The following is a 24,256-nucleotide window of genomic DNA, read 5'->3' as shown; positions in this document are numbered from 1 at the left end:
TCTCATACCAGGGAAAAGAAATTTCTTTGGATTTTGAATGCTTCAGCGGAACTTTGGCTGCTTTTCTGCCTGCCTTCCCCTCCCAGCCCCTACAGTGATCTCATGATAAAACCTTCTTTCAGTTTGGCCACTTACAGGAACTCATGAATTTTCAGCAGTGAGACTTTTCCCCTTGCTCCATAACCTCAACCAGGAGGTCTTGAATGGCTTCTCTTTATGAGGGATGAGTTGATTTTAAGCAGTGCAGTTTGACAGGGAAAAAAATAAAAAAACCCTGTGTTTAACACACTGCCAAATGTCTGTGGTTAACTCCAGGATCCCTGGCAAACTCATGGAACAGTGACAGTGGCAGCAGTGACCCACAAGTAACATAAAATCTTATTTAGTAATGAACTATTTCTTTGAGCACGACATGGAAAGTACAAAAAAACAAACAAACAAACAAACAGAAAAACCAAACAAAAACTTAAGCTAAAGCAAAGCCTTTGCACAGGAAACGCCTCTCACTTGATACAGAAAATCAGGATAATTCTTCCCACCACAAAAATCTAAGGAGCAGGCATGAGTTAGAAAGGGGGACAGAGAGGATGTGGGAATGCTGCTGCAGATAATGCAATGTGTAATAATACAGATAATGCTCTTTGCAGTTCTGGAGAGCAAAGTCATGAGTGACAAAGAGCATCAGAGAACCTCACCAGCGGCACAGGAGATGCCTTTGGCTCTGCTGAGCCCCTCTCCCACGGGATCACCCCTCAGCAGTGTGTCCTTCCCTCCAACACTGACCCCCCTAAAGCCTCTCTGGGGTCCCCAGGACTAATTTAAATTTCCTGAAAGCCACAGGGGAGCCCAAACAAACAGTGAAGGAGCCCCTATCCCAGAGCCTGCCTCGTGGTTTTTAAACTGAGCAGCTGCTGCTCACAACAAGCTGACGCCTTCCACGGCCAGGCAGTGACTCCACGAGCCCCAGCCCAAGCCCTGCTGGCCCTCAGCCCAGTGCTGGTCATCACTAACTGCTCTCCAGAGCAACTGTGATGCAAAAGGGCCACGCTGGAGAGGCAGGAAGGGGCTGGAGAACAGATCATCTCATCCCAACAGGGCGGGGCCGGAGGTGTTCTGATGCTCTGCAGTGCTGCTCCCCGTCCCAAGCTGCTCACTGCCCCCTGGAAGGCCGTGAAGCTGTGAATGCAGAGCCCTGCTGCCCTCCTGGACAGCAACCCTGGCCCCAGACCAGAGTCAGCCCCCGGAAGGAGGCTGTGCCTCCACACCAGGAGCGTCTGTCACGCCTGCGTCACACCTGTGTGACGTCCTGACACAGCCACTGCCAGCACCAGCATCATCCTCATCCTCCAGAGTGAGGACCCTCAACTGGAACAGCCCCCAGTGAGCTGCCTGACACCACAGCCACGGGCAAGACCGAAGAGAGCAGCCAAAAATCAGCTGCAAAACTCTCCTTAAGCAGCCAGAAAGTGCCTGGCTACCTTTAAAAGACAGAAGAGGGCAAAATTCATCCTGGAGCCAGTGATTCAACACTCAGTCCAGTGAGGAATATGGTGTGTGGACAGGACTGTTATTTTGGGGAAGAGGAGAAACTGAAATTCTTATTTAATGAAAATTAATCAACCTTTAAATCTTTTCGGAAATAGAAGCGGAACCGCTGTTCCATTTTTGGATTCTCAGTAGGAAACACGCATTTCAGTTTTTGGGATACAAATTCAAATGAGATACAAGCCCAAAATGTCACTGTGGCAACCAGGGAGGAAATTCTCTCCTGTGGCCCCTCATGTCAACTCATCGACTCAAAAAAGATGCTTTTTGTAGGCAGATAATGGCAGAGCAGCAGTGAATCAATGCTGATAATAAAATTAAAGAATAATCCCAGCCATCAAATCGTTTCCCGTGAAAACACCTCCAGACCTTCACCCCCAACAAGATGTGTAAGAAACCTCTGGGAGCATCATTTCAGGGAAAGAAGCAGAGGCAGAATGAGATGCCAAGACATGAAATGCTGATGTTTGACCTTTTTTAGGATTATGTTCTGGAGCCAAGCAGGTGTGCTAAGAAGAGTAAGTCTTTCACCACGACATTTAGGTTTTACTTCAAGCCCCCCTTAACCACAGATCTGGTTATTTGTGTATTCTAGAGGTCACTGTCTAAAGTTCAGTGAAGGGAACTTGCTGTTCATCAGAAGCTGCAAAATTAAAATCTTGAAGTGTGACTTCGCCACGCTGTTTACGTGAATTCCAATTAAAACAGTCAAACAGTTTAAAAATCAGAATTTGAGGTCTTCACTCCAGCCAATTTATCAACATTCCACCATGCCTCACTGGCACAGCTCACTGCAGCTTCAATTTTAAGCCAAGTCCCTGAAGGCAGGTTTTTTTAAAAGTTCTGGAAGATCTTTAAATAGCTCTTTGCCTAATGAGCAGTTTGGCCAGCACAGCTTTGTTCTGGATGCTGAGATCAGGACTGCAGGATGCTCTCTGGACAGATCCAAACGTAACTCGTCAGGAAAACACCTCTGGAGTTTGATAATGCAGCTCCTCTCCACTTCCACACAGGAGTAAATGCCTGTAACTGCCATTCCCATATTAAGCCAAGCAGCAGCACTGAGTAAAACTCAGTGTAAAAAAGAAAATCAGTGTCTTGTAGGAGAGGAGAGAAGTGGCTGCTGGTAAAATCTCCACTGCCAGTTCTCTTCCTATTTACTGTAAAAATCACCCAAATACCAGCAGATAGCAAGGACAGGCAGCTCTGTGTGATCTAACAGTTCTCCTTCCCTCACCTGAACAAAGGAAAAGCCTCCAGGTGAGGACAGCATGACTTTGGGGTGGAAAAGGGTGGGCAGCCCTGGCACAGGTGCCCAGAGGAGCTGTGGCTGCCCCTGGATCCCTGGCAGTGCCCAATGCCAGGCTGGAGCAGCCTGGGACAGTGGAAGGTGTCCCTGGCCATGGCAGGGAGTGGGATGGGATGAAGTTCAAGGTTCTTTCCAATCCAAACCATTCCAGATTCTCTGCACATTTGATCTCATTGTTACTGAGCAGTTTATTGCAGTTTTCCTGCTAACCACATCAGCTTCACTTCCAAGCTCCTGACATGCTGCAGTAGAGCCCATCCTGCCTAGACACAGCCTGGCACTTCTGGAATAGGCTAATTTCCTTTCTTTCTGTGCCCAGCTATTAAATCAAGCTGTCAGAGCACTGGACTCACCTCACACCTCAGCACCACCCCAGGGGTGTGCTGCTTTACCTCCACCCTGTCACAGCGCTCTGAGGCAGGAGCTGAATCCCTCTGAACAAGAAAGGCTCAGGAGAGACACGAAAGGCAGGCAGAGGAAGGGGGGAGGAGAGGCTGAGGGGAACTCACCGATGTGATAAACCTGTACAGGGGCTGTCTCCTCTCTGTGTATTTCACTGTGATGGGGCTCAGGTCGTACCGGAACCAGATGGCCGGGATGATGCGGCCCGTGTGGCTGTAGGCGACGTATTCCTGGGGGAAAAAAGGGGGAAACGGCACAAAATGTGAGCAACCTCATCCCAGAGAGCGTCTGCCATAGAGCTGCCTCTGTGGGTTTGGCCCTCACCCTGCTGTTTTGTACCAGGGACCAGATGGAAAGAAGCAAACAGTGAATTCCTGTGTGACCGCTCACCTCCCACCCTTATCAAACAGGAGAACAATCTCTTTACAGATTGGTAAACCTGGGGACAGAGTGATGGTGACCACTCTCACCTTCATACAGAGCTGCAGGACTAAACAGAAAGGCTGTCACTGATCCTCCACCCTAGATCTGCTCTACTTAAATACAAACAGCTTGGCTGCAGGTGAACTTTTGGTTCTGCAAATCACATGTGTCTCTACATTTTGTATAAAAATCATTCACCAAACAAATGGAATTCAGTTTGTAAGAGCCTGAACATCCCTCCTTGTCCTTGCATTCCTCTGTCAGGCCTCCTCCCCACGGGGACCAGCAGTGGGAATGCTTTGGCCTCTTCGGACGAATCATCTGGAACCACGTTCAAACCACGTTTAGAACTCCTGCTGAAAGCCAGGATGAAACCACACACAGAAAAATATCGGCAAAGGTTCAAAAAATATCCCAGGCTGGTTTGGGAGAGCCATCTTTCAGATTTCCAGTGACAATCTCCCTTAATCCATTTGTCTCCTAACAGGCCCAGCGCCAGCCACGGCCGCAGGACGGCACCAAGCAGGACACGCTGCCCAGTACCAACATCAGCTTAGCAACTCAAATCACATCTTCCTCAGATAACATTTTGTCTGCGCTCTCAGTGGAGACAGATATCAGCTTCCAAGGATCAGGACATTCACAGGGTGCAGAGAAATCCAAGGAAAGCAGGCTGGGGACCCAGCAGCCCAAGGAGAGCCCAGCGTGGCACAGGCTGCCTGTCCAGCCAGCTGCTCCTCCCTTCCTCAGCCCTGTGACAAGCTGCCAGCTCAGATCTCCTCTCCTGGTTCAACTCTCCTTCACAAAGAGGCAAAGACGGCCTCAAACGCTCCAGAAAGATGAGAAAAGAGCAAGCAACAGGACGCTCATGAGCATGACACAAAAAAAAAAAAATTATTTTTGCTGCGTGGTAGTGAAACAGCATTTATCTTCCATCATCTTACAGAAATCTCAAATTTCCCTATTTTCAGGCGGTTCATCCCATGATGACAAGAGAAGCAGAAGTCCCCAGTCGTGTCATTTTCAGGGCTTTTACAGGAGTCCTGCAGCTCACTTGGGGACAGTGCTTATGTGGGAAGAGAGGAAACAGAGGAGCTGAGAGAGGAGACAGAGTTCACCCTACAGCCTCTCCTCACATCAGCCACTCTGTGCCAGACTATTCCAGTGGCTTCCATTTCCCTTTCCCACTGCTCAGTGTGGGAGTAAAGAATGAAGCACCACGAGAAGAAAGCACAGAGGCAGCAGAGCTCCTCAGCACCTCTGTTTTGACAGAACTGACCTCATTTTTTCCTCCCTCTCCCCTTCTCCCCACCAGCAATCCTGCCCTAATGAGTCAGACTTGGCTGAACGCCCCAATTTGCAGCCAAGCTCACAGAAGTGTCAAAAGCTCCTGCTGTCTATTTTCCAAATTACTTTCAGAGCTCCTGTCACAGGAGTCTTATCAGAACAGCAGTTGTGACATTAAGCAGAACAAATACACTGTAATCTGAACAGAGGGGCATGTCCAAATCCCTGAGACACAGCATATAGGCAAGCCCAAAAGTCACAGTCAGGAACATTAATCTGAGAACTGGTCCAGGAGAGTGTGTGCTTCATTATCAGTTAGGGCAAACTAGAAGTAATTAGATACTACAAACAGATTTTGGACTTTCATTTAGCACCTGAATGGTGAATCATTTTCAACTGGAAGATGCTTTCTACCTTAAAAAGCAAACAGGGTCTTTTATTTTTCCTTTAAAAAATTCAATACATTGAATTATTAAAATTCTAGATGCGGCACTCAGTGCTCTGGGCTGGGAATTGGTCACTTGGTAGGATTTGGTGACCTTGGATCTTTTCCAAACTAATGGATTCTGTGATAATTCACTACCATAAGGCAGGGACTGTGAAACACTCAACCAGCACGTATTTGCTGCTACAGTTCAGTGGGCCTAATGTCTGAAATCAACATTTGTAAAAAGCCAAAAACTCTGCTGGTTTTTTTTGTCTCGTACATCCACCACAACTGGGAGTGCTCCGTTACTGAAGCCGGGTGTAAGCGATGTTTTGTGTGCTCAGCTGGACTGCAGCCTCCATTCAGATGCATCTCCACAGGGACAACAGGAGTCCCTGCAAACACCTCCCAGAAATCCACATCAGCTAGACCGACAGGCGACAGCGGCAGCAGGAAGAACACCCTCCTCAGGAACGAAAGCAACACCACCAGCTGCTTTGCCAAGCCCTCACAATCCCAAAGCCAGCACCAGGAGATGCCCCACTCCCAAGAGCTTCAGTTCCTCCTTCTCCCAGCAGAGGCTACTGCTCACCTACAGACTCTGTAGGGAGAGGAGCAGGAGGGGAAGGAACGCTGGCCGAACATCCCCCGGGATGCAGAGAGGAGCCCCCTGGAGAAGCAGCTGCTCCTTTACCTTATTTGCCACCGTGTACTGGTAGGAGTAGCGCTGCTTGCCGCTCATGTCCTCGTACACCGTGGGCACGATCTTCAGGATGTAGTCGTGGGAGGCAAGGGCTGTGCTCAGGGGAGGGAAGGGAAGGACACTGTTAGCGTGAGAGGAGCTCCCGGCCCACAGGACAACCCAAAGTGGAGCAAGTCACCAAAAAAAGGCTGTCCCCCTCCTCCTTATCTCAGTGACAAAGCATCACGTCCCACGTTTCTGCCCTTTGTTCAGGACTCAGCCAGGGACTCGGTGACTCCAGAAGCCGCCCATCACTTCTGCAGCACCACAGCCCACCCGAGGCTGGGCTTACTCAAACCCTCCTAACCGCTTGCAGCTATAAATGGTAACGTTTTTATCATCGCCACAGACAGCCTGGTCAAATCAGGAACTGGCTGAGGTTAGGGCTGCAGATAATTTTGACAAAAAACCCCTGAGGTGTCACGACCTGGGTACTTCCATTTCTCTCTTACTTTCTCACCTTCCTTCTCCTACAGCTGCTTAACTCTTTTCTTATTTTCATGATTTAAATGGCTCATTCTGGTTTTTGTGTCTGCTAGAACAGTTCTAAGACAGAATTCTAAATGACATCTCTGCAGGATCCTCTAGCCAAGTGTAACACAATGACCTTTGGCTCCTGGATGTTTAAAAAAAAAACCAAAAAAAACCCCAAACCCAAACCACAACTTATAGCTTCAGGAACAGCCACAGAATTTTTTTTCCAAGGAATGGACAGGACTGATGTCCTGGAGGAGCCTGAACATTTGAGAGACAACTCTGCACTGAATTGTAGCACACACTGAGTTTTCCTTTTAGAGCTGGTCGTAAAGAAGGGCCATGAAAATGTCCCTCTTGCCATCCACAGGGTAAAAATTTAAAGGTAATTTGCAACACAAGTACAAGGAAAAGCGCTGATGTAAGTAACAGCAGCAAAGGGACACTACAGGAACAGGATATGGATAAAAAATTCCATAAGGACTGCAAAGGGCCTTTTGGGCTAAGCCTTTTCTGTAGCACTGGAGGAAATGGAAATGTCAGCCAGCAGTGTCTGGATCGCTTTGGCTAAGGAGGCAAATGAGAGACTTGTGGATACACCAGTGTTGCACGACTGGCCCTGCTTTCCCTCCTGCAGAGGGTGGCTGAGAGCTGCAATCCCCAGGAATACCCACGGTTTGAGCTGAGCTTGTCTGCTCCCTCCAAGGCATTGAAGGCTCCGTGAACGTTATGGACCTGGAAAGCAAAAAGGAGGATGAAGAAACTCTGCTCTGACTTGATACTCTTGACCTTTGCTTCCCTACCCTGTAACCAGGGAGCAGCCTGATTCAGCCTTTCCAAAAAACAAAGCCTCAACCCAGTAAAAGATGACCCCAAATATCTTTCAGTGACCATCATCACAGTGGTTGGTTCCAAGTGAAAAAGCTGATTTCACAACATCTTATGAGATGAAACTCCAAAACCACTCCAAAGCTGAAGGAATTGCAGTTGGAAGAGGCCAGTTGTGAAATTTTCACCGTGAGGTATTTCCTAAGAGCTCTGCAGAGTTAACTGTGAAATTAATTTATCAGGCTGAAAGGGAAATAAATGGGAGTGACACTGGGGTTAAAACTCAGGAGTTCTCCTCTAAAGGTGCTCATGTCAGAGCAGCTGGGTCTGTACAACCCACCAGCCTTGGAGATGGGAAGGACACATCCCAACACTGACATCCCTTCAGCTGATTTCAGACCTGTGAGTGTCTGTTTGCCCAGAATATCAGGATTTCCACGCCTTGAACATGCTGTGATCTGGAGTCTGATCTCCACCAACAGAATAATCCATGTGTCAACCCTCCAGACAGGGAAAAGCCCATGGCAGCAGCTGTAGGTCAGAGGTTGTGCTGCTCACAAGGTACAAAGAAAGCACAAAGAACTCCACAACCCAGAAATTCCTGACCTTAAGTCAGACAACAGGGAAGAAGAGTTTGGAAGGAGGATTTGGCCATGGGTGTGACAGTTTCACCTCCCCAACAGGGCAATGCCAGCTCCTGCCCAGACCCTCTCCACAACTGACAGCACGTGGATGTCTCTGCCTCATCCTAATGGACATTTCCCTGCTCCCAACACTACAGAGTGGATGATGGAGGAAGCTGCAAGTGACCCAGTTTGGCTCAGCAGAAAGGAAAATATGGAGAGACAAAATCATCAGCGAGCTCAGCTGGAAGGTGCTGGGAACAGCAGTGGAGCAAAAGCAGCAGCTGATCCTGCTGCAGGGCCTTTTGCCCTGCTGGGATTTCACACGGCCACGACCATTCCCCAACGACACCTGCAGGCTGTGCTCGTTCTGCACTCACTGTAAAAGGCATAATCAGGGAAAGAAGCCCCTGGAATGGGCTACAGTGTTATGTTCCATTCCTGATATAGATAAGAAGTCTCTCACAGAACATCTGGGACAGAGGCTTTAAGGTCCATTTCAAACTTTACGTAGATCTTCCCCTCGTGTAGACAAGACCAAAATTCAATGAGTTCCTACCTCCAGCTGCCAGGTAACCCAGTAAAAGAGAGATGTGGAGATAGGAGATGTTGCCTTTTTAATCATAATTTCTACTGAGTTCTACACTGTGGCGTTGAATAATCCTGGTTTTAACCTTGTCGGGAGAGCCGTCTGCCCCTGACAGTAAAAAGGCATCATCTCCTGCTTTCCTCATCTCTCTCCCTACTGGGTTACCTGACATGCAGGAGCTCACTGCATGAATTTTGATTCCACAGGTTTTAATTCTGATCTCATCTAAACGAGGGAAGAACCTCCAGGAAGTCTGCCACTGTTGTGCACGGAGCACTGATGAAGACTCCAAGCTCATTCAGTGCCAGATGATATTTAAATCTCTGCTTCAAAGAGACTGGTTTTTCTGGAGAACACAGCCTGTCCCTCAGCAGATCACTGTGGCAGAGTCAGTAACAACCCACAGAGAACAAACTCCCAGCACATGACACAAGTGAACGAGGAGCTCCTCGCCCTCTTTAAGGAATATAAGCTTTTATTACATCAAAGCCAAGTGGAGAGAACCTGAAATATTCAAAGGTGCACCCAGGCAGATTTAAAGCTCTCCACACTTGCTGAGTCGTGGTAGCACCTGTTCGGTGAACATATCCTTCTTTAATTTGTGCTGCTGAGCTGCTTTACTGATCCTTCTTTAATCTGTGCTGCTGAGCTGCAGTTTGCCTGCAGCACCAGCAGCACCTCTGTGCTCCCTCCCTGAGCACTCAGACGATGAGCAGCTACCCTGAGCTCTGAAAATACTCATCTGAGCTCGTCCCAGTCAGGAGCCAACTCCACCTTTGCTAGGCAGCTTTCTCACCACAACAACTGGAGCCACTTGCTGCTGGTCTCTGCAGGCTCCTCCTTCGCGCTGATTCACACTCCGGCTGCCTCACTCCATGATAAAACAATGGGATTGCTCCCTCAGAGCGCCCATTTCCCACGCAGGCTGCACAAACTCCCTGTTAGCACTCACCCAGTATTTTTCATAATCTCGGTGCGCTTTACAGACATTAAGCCAAGCTTATTTATACGCTAATATTTCCTCGTTCCCACACAAGGTATTTCCTAAAAGAAGCCGGGAGCAGAATCAGAGGACTACAAAGCAACGCTTAGGCTTGTTAGCATGAAAAAGGGTTTTGGAAGTGGGTGTACAAGGAGCAGACTAATGAGACGTCTGTGCTGAGGAAAGAAGATTACAGAGAGGCTATGGGTAAGTAATGTTTAGGGTGAGTCTCAAAGCTGGGCGTGCACACGTGGAACTCCCACCTGTGAGGCCAGCTCCTTGGAAGCAGGCAAGAGAAGCGCTGTAATGTGTCTTTATTGAGAAATCAGGTAATGTTACATAACTTGCAGCACCTGGTGAAACTCTATCCACCGGGCAAGTGCACGCTTTCAGCCTCTTCCCAGCAGGGAATTGGCAGTGCTAAGTCTAACTTGTGTTTCACAGAACAAATTTGACTAATAGGCGTCTGCTATACGAGTACAGTGAAGGGAATTAAGAAGAGCTTGACTGCTGCTGCGGTGAACACAGTAGCGAGCACGCATCTTCCCTGAGAGCATCGCCTCTCCTCCGCAGAGCAGAAAGGTTTGCTTGCTGTGTTCATGCTAAAAACAGGGTTTTGCTGAGCCACAAGCCCTCATTTCTAACCCCTTGCCATGGAGTTTTCCAAAAGCACTTTGAGTTTCAGAAGGAAACAGCACAGCTGCTCCGTGACTGGACACTGCTCCTGCCCCAAGTGCTGTGAACCCTTCCAGACTCGAGCTTACACCGCAGGGACACACAGGCCTTCCATAAAACCAAAGTGTCTAATTTTAAACCACTCTCACTGCATTCCCCTACAGCCAGGGAGTTTGGAGGACTCACCTGTAACTTGTCCCCAAATGAGAGCTTGTGGATGACGTGAGTCATGTCGGGGTTCTGGGGCTGCGCCGTCGCGCTGTGCGTCGACACGTGGAAGTTGCCAGGGACCTAAAATTAGCCAAGACAGGGAAGACAGGATTTCACATTTTGTCCCTCGAGGCATTGCTAGGCTCTGTGATGTGACATGGGAATGCCTGGATGCATGCAGGAAGATGGAAGAACCTGTGATACCTTCCTGCACCACGCTCAGGTCCTGCAGCCCCGGAGCCTGGCACCCCCACACTGCCGATGTTCCCAAGCAGGAGAGGATGAGTGGGTCACTCCCAGCTCCTGGGATTCCCAGCACTCTAGGCTATGTCTTTCATCCCTACTAAAATAAAATTCCCATCTCTCTTGCTCAATGTCTTACTCCCACATCTGGCATTTGCAAGCGGGCCCACTGCTGCAGAGCAGCCCAGGAAGCTGGGGACACATTTCTGTCCTGGTACCAGTCATGAGCAACTTTGCCTTTGAGACTGTGTGCAAGAATGAGTTTTATATAAAGAGAAAATCCACCACCAAACCCACGTGAAAACTAACCTAGATCTTCCCTTTCTCCACCCGGCAGGAGCCAGCAGGAGCCCTTCCTTTTAATTTTTCTTAATGGAGGGAAATACAAAGAACTGAAAACCACAAGTTTCACCTAAAGGCTCAGTTCCGAGACAGAAAATGAGCCCTGGTGTCTCTCTGATGGCACCACTCTGCACGCACACACTTTTCAGGTCGCTGGCCCTGAACTCTTTCAGCAGATACAGCTCAATCACGGTGGGTGCAAGAATATTTTCCTATTGAGAAAAGGTTGCGAAATGAAGCAACACTGAGGAGCAAGCTGGCACTGCCCAGGGCAGGAGTGGGAGGTTGGTTATACAACAGGCGCCCAGTGCGCACAGACACCACACCAGCAGGGCCACGGGAGGCCACATGCCCGTTCCATGTGCTTTCAGGAAAGCTGATTTAATGACCTGAGGAGCAGCAGCGCACTCCTGGCAACACTTCCAGGTGTGGGCACCAGCTGTGCCATAAACAAGCCGAGCCAGCGGGGCGCCGGGCGCCGCAGCAGCAGCGCACGGCGCCGTCGCGCTGTCACCTCGTCCTCCCTCGGCAGCTGCCACACCAACACTCAAGTGCAAGCCTTGGTCAAGCTCCCAAGCCTTGGCCAGGGGTCCCACTCCAGCTCCCAGCTCAGCCTGTCCAGTTCTTGCCAAGGGGCTGCAGACTTTCAGGTCACACACAGGAGATTTGGGTTTCCAGAGCCAGAAGTCCTGGCTCAGCTCCCCTCCCTGTGCCAGCCGTCCCAGCCACTAAATGGGACACAAATTAGCAGGAAGCTCCTCAGTGCCACATTCTGCATTCCTTTTTGGAGCTGTTTTGGTGAGCAGGACACATCACAAGCAGCAGATAACCCCCCAGGTATCTCAGCTCTGTGCTCGGGGGATTCTCTGGACGATTGTTCCCTTCCCAGTTTTGTGGATTTTCAGCTGCCAGCGATCCTGGCTGCTTGGAGATGAGGAGAAAGTCCTCTTTTTAAATCCCTACTCCTTTCCACACCACAGAACCAGCAAGAGGTCCTGTCTGGCATTTTTAGATGTGCTTTACCACGACCTGGGAGGAAAAGAAGGAAGTAGGATTTTGTAGCCTGTGGTACACGAAGAGGAGTGAATAAAGGGTGTGCCCTTCTTGGGACATCAGCGGCTCCCACCAGTGCCTCCCCCACCCCAGCAAGGCATCTCCAGCATTACACAGCAAGATTATTCAACCCTGAACACACCCAGCCCAAAGAGGAGCCTCCTCCAGGCCTGGATTTTCATTCCTTGAGACAGAAGCAGAGCGTCCCCACCAAGCATGCGCGGGGCCTCGTGCCGTGTTCCAAACATCCCAGCACGGAGCCCTGGCACCCTCCAGCAGGGAACATTCCTGTCATTCTGCAGCTCCTTCTGCAGCCCTCAGAACAAAGGAGAGCCGGGATGCAGCCACTGCCAAAGACCTCTCCACAGTGAGTCACGTTCTGGAGGTGCAAAAGTCGTGAGGAGTAAACACAGGAGCTCTTTGGCATCTGTAGGGTTCTCACACATCCCTCGAACACGGGGCTGCTGCACAGAGCTGCTCTCTCCCTTCAGCAGTTCTGTCTCCATGACCTGCTTTGGAGAGTGAAGAAAAGCCCTGATCTAACACATTCCCCGTGGCTCTGGCCATGCAGCCTCCTCTCCCCACACTGATTCCAATTTCTGTCTGATCAGGGTCATAAACACACACAGGGCGGGAGAGACACTGATTTTCAAATTCTCATTTTTACAGGCGGATCCTGCCAGCATTTCCCCAGCCAGCACACCCTCACCCCCTGCCACCGCCCCTCACCTTGTTGATGCTGAAATGGCCCTCAAACCTGCAGCCATCCCCGTTATTGAGAGGGATCTTCATCGAGTTGTCAATGTGACCCACTTCGTGCCTTCCCATTTCATCCTGGATGTCCAGTCCAACCACTGCAAGGGTGGGAGGGAGGAGACAAAAAAAAAAAACAAACAAACAAAAACAAAATAAGTAACAGGAAGGTTGCACAGGAAAAGCATGTACTGCTTTTACTTGAAAGAAATCCACACCTTTTTCCTGACATTTGACTAGACTGAGTTAATAATGTACTTTGTCAAAAATTGTAACGCCAGAAAAACTCTGTAACCAAACTTTTCACGCTGCCTATTTGACACAAATCCGCCTCCCATGTCCTGCGAGCTGCCTGCAATCCCCGTCACAAACAGAAAACTCGAGGGTGACAAGGCAGGTGAGTTGGGAAGAGCCAACAACCAGCTGCATTCAGAGTTCCCAATGGAACTGGAGGAGGTTTCTTGCTCCCAGACACAAAAAGGTTGCTATGAAAACAAAAAAAAAAAAAAAGAAAAAGAAAAAGAAAAAAAAAAAAAGGAAATAAGATTAAAAAGAATCCAGTGAAGGAGATCAGCCACAAGAAAACAGGTGCCCAGGCCTGGAAAAGAAAGCAGTGGAACACTGGCAGAGGCTGCAGCTACTCGATTTCCACTCTGTTACAGAAGAAGGGCCACTGTACCGGCCTGGGCCCATTTCAAGTGTTACTTAAAGCACAAAGAGAAGCTGCTAAGTGAAAGGGGTACTCACATTCACAGTGCAGGTTTGGCAAACTGATGTTCAGGTTCACTTCTATTTTCCCTCCGCTGTCTTTGTCTGGATCATCCACGTAGAGCTCGTTCACTCTGGAGGGCAAAGACACAGGTGGGTTCAGGCACAGGGCTGCTTCCCACAGGGAAAACACAAAATCTTGCCTGGGGAGGGGGAAAAGGAGACTGGAGAGAGGAGGTTTGATTGTGTGTTGGCTACAACAGAGGCACAGGGAGCAGGGGGAAGCTCTCCAGGATGGAATGGGGGCAAATCACGGCTTAATTTGACTTCTTGCTTAGCAAGAGCAAGAGGCTTTGCACAAGTCCTGCACCAGCAGAAAACAAAACTTCTGCTCTGTGCTTCCTGCACCCTTCTCTACGGCGAGTTCCCAGAGGCGCTACAAACCAAGGCTGTGATGCTGAAGAGGCGCCAGGTTATTGATCCAACCCTGCCCTCCCCAGGGCTGCTGCTCCTTTTAGGCAGGAGGGAAGCATGTGTTTTTCCATTTGTTCCATAAATAGTTCTAGAGAAAGGCTGCTCTCAGCTACCCCCCAGGAAAGCTCATTTGTGTCACTAATTGCCTTTTGTTATTGCCAGCCAGCTGACAGAGAAGCAAGGCAGCACGACATATTCGCATCCTTTCTCCTTAATATCACATTTCAGTATGTGAATGGTAACCAAAAGTGGTGACTAAAATTGAGGAGAAGAGGATTTGAGCCAGGAACAGATGGGAAGAAACATCCTGGACAGCAGGATCTCACACGCTCTGCAGCAGCCTGTAATGTTGTCTCACAGCACCCACAGTGCTGGCACGCATCTCACGGGAGACAAAACACAGATAGAGAGGCAGAGGAATGCAAGAGGATAAATATTTATTGTTGGCACATACAATCCATCCCACACGTAAAAAATAAACCAAAACAACCCCAGTGCTGAATTTGCTGAACGGTCCTGGAGAATCCATGTGGGGAGACTCAACCTGAGAGATCACCTAGAAGCTCTTTTTCTCCCTGTTCAACAAATAACAATTTGACAGTCTCTCTTCCAGCTGGACAGGTTATAAAGCCACGGGAACCTCGATTCAGGCAAATTACAAAAAATAAAACTAGCAAGTGCTCTGCAGCATTTTTATTTCACACTCAAAGTGCACTAAACTCTTAGAACAACCCCCACTGGAGAGCCCACATGCTAACAGTCAAACCAGGCTAAGGCAGCCACAAGACAAATCCAGAGTGATTTTGCTCTGGTGATGCATCTCTGGGCCACGGTGAACTGTTTGCCCTGTGGATTCAGAAGAAACAAACCTTCACACTGAAGAAACACACACGCTGCCAGGTTTTTTGGAGGCAATTACTCACAGGTCAGTGGGGTTTACAGACACTCATTTAAAACCAGCACAGCATTTGTCTTCGGCTTCGCAGCCCTACCTTTCTCTGTTTTTAATTGGCTTGACAAGTTGCTTGCAATCATTACTCAACCTATTTTTCAAGTGATTAATAAAAATGACACAGAGGGAGGGGGAAGATTGCTCATCGGTGACCTAGTTAGTAGCTTTTTGGCTGAGCCCTCTCCTCCCGGAATGCATTCTCTCCTCTACGTGTTCATTACTGACGGATTGGGCAGCGATGGATTAAGTCATATATCCAAATAGGGCTGGGAGGAGCAGCTCCAGCCAGGATGGGCATTAATCCCCCAGAGCAAGGCACCTCTCAGTGCTCCCTGAGTGCTCCCATCCATATTTCATAACCCCTGGCTCCTTCCCAGCGCAGTGCCGCGAGCAGCTCGGCGTTCCCGGCGAAAGGAGCACCCACAGTCAGGTCCGGCAGCTCAGCTGAACATCCCAGCTCTCTGGAGAAAAGCCCCAGCACGGTCAGTGATTGTATTTGCTGATTTCTAACCCTGAACCTGTCAGAAATCCAGCAGCGAAGGCGCAGGAGCCTTTCGGTGACGAGCGAGCGAGATCGAAATTTCTGATTTCCCCGGCAGAAATGGGGGGATGAACTGTGCACAGGGAAGCCCTGACAGAGGAAGGCAAGTGCTGAGGTCACTTGGCTGCTTGCTGGATCACTGAGGCACGGAGAAGTAGGGCAGCTTGTGCAGGTCACACAGCCCATTAGCTGCAGATAAAGGAAACTGGCTTCCTGTCCCGCAGTCCGGTCACTGGACCAGTGCTCCCAACCTGGCCCTTGGGCGAGGCTCGTGGCTCATGGCCACTTCCTCCTCCTTACCCAGTAGCCCCCTGCCCCTCTCCTACTCATGTTCCAAATTTCATAACCCAATCCATCACTCCACAGGCAGCAGATCCCTCCTTTCCTTCCCCTCATCTCAACCCTCAGCGTCACCCTTCGTGGAGCACCCCTCCAGCCAGATCCGGCTTCTCCCTCCCAGCCCCAGCTGCCTCCTCATGGCACGATCAGCTCTTGCTGAGGGCCCAAGCTGACAAATCCAGCTCCAAAGTGCATCCTTTGTGTGTCACTGATATTCCCTCTTACTGCGGGGAACCAAGGGTACAATGACAACACACCTCACGCCGCACTTGTTGGGGCAGACCTCAGAAGAAATGTTGTTTTCAACACAGTGGACGTTTCTCTCCTCAAATATTTGGAGTACTAGATTATTGGAAACCTCACAGGTAATGCAAATTTCCAGGTTCAAGGCTATTCCTTCCACTGGCAGCCAGGTTTGGGTGGAGAAGGGCTGCCACTCCCGTGTCCCTTGCTATCCTCCTCTGTCCTCCTCCCCAGGGCCATGAAGCCAAATTGAACACAGCCTTCCTACTCTTCAATCACTCTCCTGGGACACCAGGAAAAGCACTATTCCCCCTCTAGACACCCTCCCTGAGGGAATGATGTCTCTGGTGGACGAAAAACAGTTGACTCTAATTTATAGCTGTCTGTGCTGGAATACAAAGTGTCCCAGGAGTAACAGTGCTCTAACAGTAAATCTGGGATGCACACAAGGGAAATAAAGCCTGAGGCCAGGCAGAGAGAGAGGCAGTGGCACTGGTGACACTGTGACTCCAAAGGCACGGTGTACCTTCTCCAAACACGTAGGAGCTGGCGTTTTCCTGGCTGCCACCAAGGAATCCTCGAATAAAAGCAGCACAATAAAGGAGGGTGAGGGTGCAGAGCTCTGAAAGCACAAGGAGTCCAACACGACAGCTGAGAGCTGGAGCCTCCCCCCACTGACCCGAGGAACGGGAGGGAAGTTTCTCCGTGATCCACACATCAGGAATCTGCCTCACTTCTAGAAAGAGCCACTTGGAAATACCTCACATTCCTGAGTGATGCTGCTGGGCCGCTCTCCCCGCTGGCTTCCAAACCTCCAGCGCTCCACGCAAGAAGCTGGAGGGACCCTGCGGCCGGATCATGCCAACGGCACGTGAGAGCGAAGGAACGGGGGCCACAGCAGCCAGAGGGCACGGCACGGCTCCGGGGTTTTGTCCAAAGAAAGTCAGACCTGCTCCCCGTGCCTTAGGTCGCAGATTTATGACACAACAGCTTCGTTTCCCCAGAAACAAAACTTCCCCAGTAATTTATTCCTACCCAGCAGCTCTGGCCACTGCATTCAGTACTTCAGCAGCTGCAGAGCCTGCAGCCCTTTGGATGCGAGGGTGGGCACTGCATCCACCTTCCAGAGCTGCTCACACTGCGTGGGTGCTCTCTAAACACATCTGCCTTGTCCTCTGTCCTCCTTGTCCTAAGTCCCTGCTTTAGCTTTGAGCCTTTTTTCTCCCTCTTTCACAGCAAACAATCAGCCGGCCTCCTCCTTGGTCATCAGCCACAGAGAAAATACAGCCACCTACTCCAGAGAGCTGCGCTTCAGCCCGTCCTGCAGCTCCCAGGAGGCACCCTCTGATCTCCAGGACCCCATGCCTAAGAAGAAAAATAATTATTCTTTCTTGAGGAAGCCCAAAGCATCTCAAGAGACTTTCTCAGGTGAGCCCTCCTGGCTCCACTTGCCCTTTCAGCTGTGACCCACCACCTTTCAGAAACACAGCCCTGCAATGCTGAGATTCCTGCACCATCCCATTTCCAGTGCTACCAGAGCAGAAAACATTAGACAAATCTTCTTTTCAGTCTGTGGGTAGAAACAACAAGCAGGTCAGCAAACTCTCTACGGCACCACGTGTGTGCAGCTCTGAGATTTGTCATCTCCTGCATCCCAAATCAGCTGCTCGGCGTGAAGGTCCTTGTCCCAGATCAGCTGCCCTACAAAGGAAGGAATTACACCTCTCCAGGAGACAGGAAGAAGGAGAAGGGTTCCAAGGACGTCAGCGTAGACTCGAGTCAGGAATTGCAGATGACATCACGACACGACCTTCCGCTTCCTGCAAGCCCACACAGGGCACAGCAACCCCCACAAATGTCCAGCACCTCGTGTTAGGTAATCCCCACGTCGCTACCCAAACATTCATTAAGCTTCTTACCTGCCTGCCTCTCTCAGGGCTGCTCAGGATTACATCCTTCTGCAGAGAAGCGTCTGTCTCAAGGTCAGCCCGTGGCAGCAGTGGGATCACAGCTCCCGTTCCCCTTTGCCTACAAAGCTGTGCTGCCCGTGCTGGGCTGGCTGGCTCCAGCATTCCATCTGCCTCAACTGGAGGAGCCAGCAGGGCTGGAGGGGCATCTCCAGCTTAGTGTCAGGACACAGGAATTGGGACTTGTGGCCTCTCTTGGCTTCTGCTCGCAGATTACGGTTTGCAGCAGAAGAAACCCCTGCTGCAGGAGGATCACACTCTGCTGCTCAGTACCATTTCCATGGGCTGAGAGCCACCAAACACACCCCACACGCTCTGGAGAGCTCTGGGACAAAAAAGCCTCTGAAGACAGGTCTGGTGACAATCCTGCTGCCGTGCAGGACCAGTCCTGGGCATGCAAATGAATCCAGCGTGGACAGGGAACACTGCTCCCTGAAACTGCTGGAGTTTTGCTTCCTCCCACACTCCTGACAGCCTTCTTGGGGCTCTCCTGTTTCAGGCCAGGAACTGGCCTTTGAGCATGCCAGTGGGTCCCTTCCAGCTGAGGATATTCCGTGATCCCATGATTCATGGTTTATCCTTCCATGAAAAGGCAGTAATTTTACTGCAGATATTCTGCCGAAGTAATTAATTGCCTTGCAGGGGGGCTCAGCTTTCCAATTAGCAGACTCGTCAGTTCAGACAGGTTTTTGTCTGCTATTACATTAAAAAAAAAACAAAACAGAAAGAAAAAGCAAACACTGCCAGGAACAGTCTGTTTGTTCCTCCAGTGTGCTGTGGCAGATGAATTAGTGTTGAGCAGCAACATTCATACCACCAGCACCACATTGAAACCCTCCTACCCCTTCCCCCGGCTGCCAGCGCCAAGGCAGACTAGATTAGTTAATTACATCTTTAATCCTTAATGATGGAATACTTGGAAAACTATTATTGATCTTACAGGACATAATTCATGACCTAATTACGGTGATAAAACTGCGAGATTATCATCTTGCCAGCCATTAACGTCTAGCGCCGATCGGAGTTAATTAGAAGAGAGCTGGGTGATTTCTATGCTCCCGATTTGCAACACAGCAGCAGAGGAATGAGGAGGCTGCTAAAGGTAGGACAAGGCATTTCGAGCCCTCAGACTACTCTCAGCTCAACCAGCTTTTGATCCTGCCCAGGAAAAACCAGACACGTTTAACCCTTTAGCTTGATTTCTTCAGCCATTTGAGTCATTGGCTCAGTGGGACAGGAGTGTCTGATGCTGTTTCATCTTTCAGAGGTTCAAAAATGTGGAGCACAGACCTCCTCTGCTTTATCTTTTACAGAATTGAGGAGATTCATCAAGGTTCTTGGTTGGAAAAGACCACCAAGATCATTGAGTCCAGCCTGTGACCCATCCCCACCTCGTCACCCAGCCCAGAGCACTGAGTGCCACAGGTGCTCCTTGGACACCTCCAGGGACGGGGACACTCCAATGCCTCAAGTTTGGATTAAGTCTTCAGTCACTCTCAGTCTGGACTGAAAAAAAAAACCTAAAACTCAGGCGGATCCTTGACTTCCAGAGCTAAACTCTCCCTCCCCTTAATGCCAACGATGGGCTGTGACTGAGAAAAGAAAAAAAGCTCTTTTCCCCTCACCAGCCCTTCACTGTGCTTTTCCTGGGAAGGATGCAGCCCCACCTAAGTGCCAAGCTTGGATTTCCTTCATGGCTGCTCACAGGCCTGTTAGGGAAGATGAGCAACTCGGGAATGTTCTACCCTCCTCAGGGCTGGTCTCCCCAGGAAAGCCGTCAGCAGCAGAAGTAGGATGTGCCTTCAGAGTGCGTTACCCTTCCACGAGCTTCCTGCGGTGCCTTGGTTTGCTCCCTGCCTGGAGTCAGCTGCAGTGCACAGGCACAGCCCCGCTGCCCATCAGAGGTGCCCACACCAGCTATGACACCAGCTATGACACAGCTGCTGCCCTCCCCACACAGGTGATGTTTGGGTTTAGGGCTGTGACTGTGATCCTGGAGACGAGGGTGTCATTTCTTGGCTCTCTGCCACCCAGACAAGCCTTCAGCAGCTGAGCCTGTAAATGCTACCAACAACGGGCTGGTCAAGGAAAAACAGCTTTGGAGTTGGGCAAGAGCGGCCAAACCGAGATTTCGAGTAACACCGGGCGCTGAGGGTGCTGCTCTCATGTGAACGCGGAGGAAAAGTCCAGCAGCGGGCAGGAGCCAGTGAGCATCTGGGCTCAGTGGGGTGCAGAGCAGAGCCCCTGCTCTCACGTTCTGCTCGGTGTGACAGCGCTCTGAGGGAAGCAGGAGCGCTCAGCAGGAACCTGATGGGAAACACGGGGCCGGGCGCTCACCCTGTCACCAAAACCGCGCAGCTCTCCCCACCCAGCGGGGCTCTGCCCGGCGCTTTAAGGGAAATAGTGACACAAAAGGAGAAGGAGGGATGCAGCCTCACGGCACAGCTGGCAGTGACAAAGCAGGAAAGTTCATCCCGTGTGTAACTGCACAGCTGTAATCATTCCTGGCCTGGCTGGCATTGGGAAACTTCAGGCTGGGTGAGGTTTCTGTTGGAGGAGACTCTTAATACTAAAAAAAAAAAACCAAAAACCTTGAAGCTTGCAATAAAAGCTGACGAGAACTGAACAGTTTGCACATATGGAATCTTCCACACATTTCTAAGTATTTGGATCACGGGCAAACAAGGCTCAAGAAACCTTTTAGAGACAGTGTTTCCCCTGTTATTTCCTATTACCCAGCTGAATGGCAGCACAGAGTTCTCCCAGTTCTCCTTCCCAGTGACGAGGCTCTGCTGCCTCACAACGCACTGCCAGTAATACCTGACTGAGAGGGAACCACAGGAGGCTCACAACAACTTGCACTGGGTTTCTCAGAAGAGAAACCGATGAGTAAGAAATGGAAAAAAGAAAAGTTTGCTCCTGCTTTCGAAGTCGCTGAAGTGGGAAGGACTTGAGGTGACTTTCTGAAGTGTTTCCGCTCTTCTGGGAGAGCCTTTTCACAAGTGCTGGGGGTGAATGTTCCCAGCAAGAGTCTGGTGACTTGTAACTCATCAGGAGGAGGTTTTCCTACTCTTTTGTGCGAGCTTTTGTGTTGGACAGTCCATGACGAATCCAGGTTCCTGCAGTCATTTGTCCCAGACCCTCGCATGACATGCTCTCTCAAATTTTACTGCTTTATGGCCTGCAAACACCTCCTCCTCACAGAGCTCCTGCTGGGAAAGGCACTCAGCATCTCTCCGAGCTTTTAATGAGGAACTCGCCAGCTGAGCATGCTTACAGCACCTCCCAATATTTCTGTGGAAAATGCATCTTCTTCTTAAGGAAAAAGCAGGAAGAGGCCTCAGAGAATTATGCAATTGTGCTGTTCAGAAAGGAATTTCTAGTCAGGAAACTGCCACTACATAAAGACAAGTGCACTCCAATAACTGGGTCAAAACTAGGTAAATATTACTAATTCCTCCTGTAAAGCATTGACTGAAAGGAAAAAGAAAGCCAGGCAAGAGAATGAGATCTAAGAGCAGAGCAAGAAAAAGCAGTGTTTTGCTTGAAGCAGTCTATCTAGCTTTTCTCTGTTTTTTCAAAACAAGAAACCCAAGGAAACTCAGCTCTGTGAAGTGGCTGATAAAGCGACCCCGGATTTCACAAGCAGACACACGGAACTGAAGTCAAAGAAACAGTGAGCAAGCAAGAAATCTGAGATAGGATCTCCGGAGCAAACGTGCAACAGGCACAAAAAATGATCTGGAGCTTGATTACACTCCTGCCTTCAGTTAAACATTAGTCAACATTAACATCTTTCCTGAAATTATATTCTTGATCCAAGACCGAGCTGCACAAAAACAATGAAAGAGCCTCTCGGTTATCAAAATGCTCAATCTAACCAAGGTTTCTGAGCCTTTTTTTTTTTTTTTTTTTGCTCAGCAATGACATCTGTTGCTCTCAGGACCATCATGTGAGCCTGACAGAAGTTCCACCCTTCCCAGCTATCCAGGAACTGTGCCTGACGCTCAGTGAGCTCACTGCCACATCAGCAGGGTGAGGGAGAAGGTTTCCTAGAGCCCAAAACAAAGGTAGATGTGTTAAGAGTTACCAGAAGTTTACTTCGAGGAAGGAAGAACATGACAACAGGGGGGAAAAAAATAAAAATCTGATTAACTCGCTGTTAATAAGCGCTTCGTGCTCGTTCTATGAGCAATTTTTAAAAGTAGAAATGATTTCCATTTTTCTGAAAGCTGTCACCACCTGGGGCAACTTGTCCTCAGGCATAAAACCTGTGAAGAAGGTTTCCTAGTAAGGCTCAAAAGAAGAAGAAAAAAATTCACATGTTAATGAAGCATGAATCAGAGATTCAGCTCTGACATTACAAAAAAAAAAGAAAAAAAGCAATTACTGATATTAAACTAATAGTTCTTATTTTGTGCAATCCATTTCTCCATGCTGCTAATTATGCAATCCAGCATGGAGCTAATAAAGGATCAAGCAATCCTGGGACGGCTTCCTCTATCAAAAAATAGTTCAGAACCAAGTTTGCCTATTAATTTTAACAAATTAAAAAGCTGAATGGATGTCTGAGAATTTGGACTCAACCTAAAGGAATCCCAAACCCATTAGGCAACTAAGTGACCTAGTGAAATTACAGGAATATTTCTCTCAGATAACAGTAAAAAGCTGTAAACATTCACATCCACACAAACAAGGGGAAAACATGACTTTTACTTACATTTCAGTGGCTATGAATCCGGTGAGCTCAGACAGGAAGAGAAACAATATGAAGAGACAGCAGCAGACAGAGACTGGAACAGAGGGAAGGAGAGGAAAAGGTTAGTTTTGGATGTCCAACCAAGACATAAACTGGTTTTGCACAGCCACGTGATTCCCCCCATGGATATACCGACCACACATAATTGAGAATTAACAATCTTCAGAGTGCATGACCCAGAGGAGCCCACCAGAGCAGTGGCTTCAACGCCATGCCAACACCCAACCATCCTGAGGGGTATTTTCCATTTTTGGGCCGCTGTTTCTGTCATGATTTCCATCTCCCCACAGCTCCTGCATTCTCCACCTTCGGCACACAATGCTGGTTTGCCAGCACTCTCTCTTCTTGACACAGCTGCTTGACAACATGACTTCTCTGGAGCCTTGGCTCCCAATTTTATCATTATTAAAACCCCAAGAAGGCAAAAAGAACCAGCACCTCCTGGCTTTGAAAGCACGCAGTGCCCTAATGTGGCATTTCGGGGGTGACACTTTGGTTTTTCTCAGGTTCCAAAGCTCTGTGTAAGGCACCAGCCTGCACTCCCAGAGCTGGGACAGCAGAGACATGGCAACACTGGAATTGTGCAGCCACTGCCTGCCTTCTCTGATTTCTCCATTTGCTGACATACTGACTCTGCAGAGAGGGAGAATCCCCACTGAAGGAACTGTGAGGTTCCCAGACAACAAGTCCCACGTCCTCCCTAAGGATTCCAACCTGGAACTGCATGGAGGGAACCCAAAGTGACTGGAATGTTGCTGTTTACTCCTCACCAGGAAATTATTCATGCCACTGACCAGGGACACTCAGGCAGCAGTGACAGTCACCCACACAGGAGGGGCTGGAAGGAAGCACAGACGGGAATCCGATGGATCAGGGATGATTGGAGCAGACAAGGATGTGCCAGCTCAAGGAGACAGGGCTGCAGCGTGTCTCTGCGTTAAGTCCAGTCCCCAAATTCACCATGAATCACTCACAGAAGGGCAAAGCAGGAGCTGACAGGCTCTTCCAGGGCTGTGACAGCCAGAGCACAGTCCCAGCACAACCCCTCCAGCCCAGCACAGCTCTCTGTGAAATGACCACTTGACCAGAGCCACTAATTAGGGTTGAGAAATACATTTAAAAAACCCCAAAGTCCTGTTCCTCACCTTTATTCCACATGACCTGTACAGCCTGACTGCCCAATCCTTCGGGAAGCTCAAGTAACAACAGGCTGGGAACAATTTTCTCACACAACAACGGTCCAAACTCCCTGGGTGAAGAATGTGAGAGGCAAGGGAAGGAAAGAGGCGCTGGGGGGAAGTACTGAGACAGACCCTTGAGTGACCTAAAGCCTTGTGCCTCATTCCTCCAGTTCTCAGGAAGGACA

The 24,256-nt window shown here is 49.5% G+C and overlaps 1 protein-coding gene across 1 annotated transcript in view; it reads right to left on the bottom strand.

Moving 5' to 3' along the window:
* ERGIC1 (endoplasmic reticulum-golgi intermediate compartment 1) overlaps window positions 1-24,256 on the bottom strand; it is a 54,760-nt gene that overhangs the window by 3,911 nt on the left and 26,593 nt on the right. The window contains exons 3-9 of the mRNA XM_040078319.2: window positions 22,852-22,924; window positions 13,655-13,749; window positions 12,884-13,008; window positions 10,493-10,597; window positions 7,284-7,344; window positions 6,088-6,188; window positions 3,364-3,486 (exon numbers count right to left, since the gene is read on the bottom strand). Coding sequence (XP_039934253.1) covers window positions 3,364-3,486; window positions 6,088-6,188; window positions 7,284-7,344; window positions 10,493-10,597; window positions 12,884-13,008; window positions 13,655-13,749; window positions 22,852-22,924 — 683 coding nt within the window. The remainder of the gene's footprint in view (window positions 1-3,363; window positions 3,487-6,087; window positions 6,189-7,283; window positions 7,345-10,492; window positions 10,598-12,883; window positions 13,009-13,654; window positions 13,750-22,851; window positions 22,925-24,256) is intronic.

The sequence above is a fragment of the Hirundo rustica genome, chromosome 14 (genome assembly GCF_015227805.2).
Source record: "Hirundo rustica isolate bHirRus1 chromosome 14, bHirRus1.pri.v3, whole genome shotgun sequence".
NCBI lineage: Eukaryota > Metazoa > Chordata > Aves > Passeriformes > Hirundinidae > Hirundo > Hirundo rustica.
This window is presented reverse-complemented; position numbering and strand designations above follow the sequence as displayed.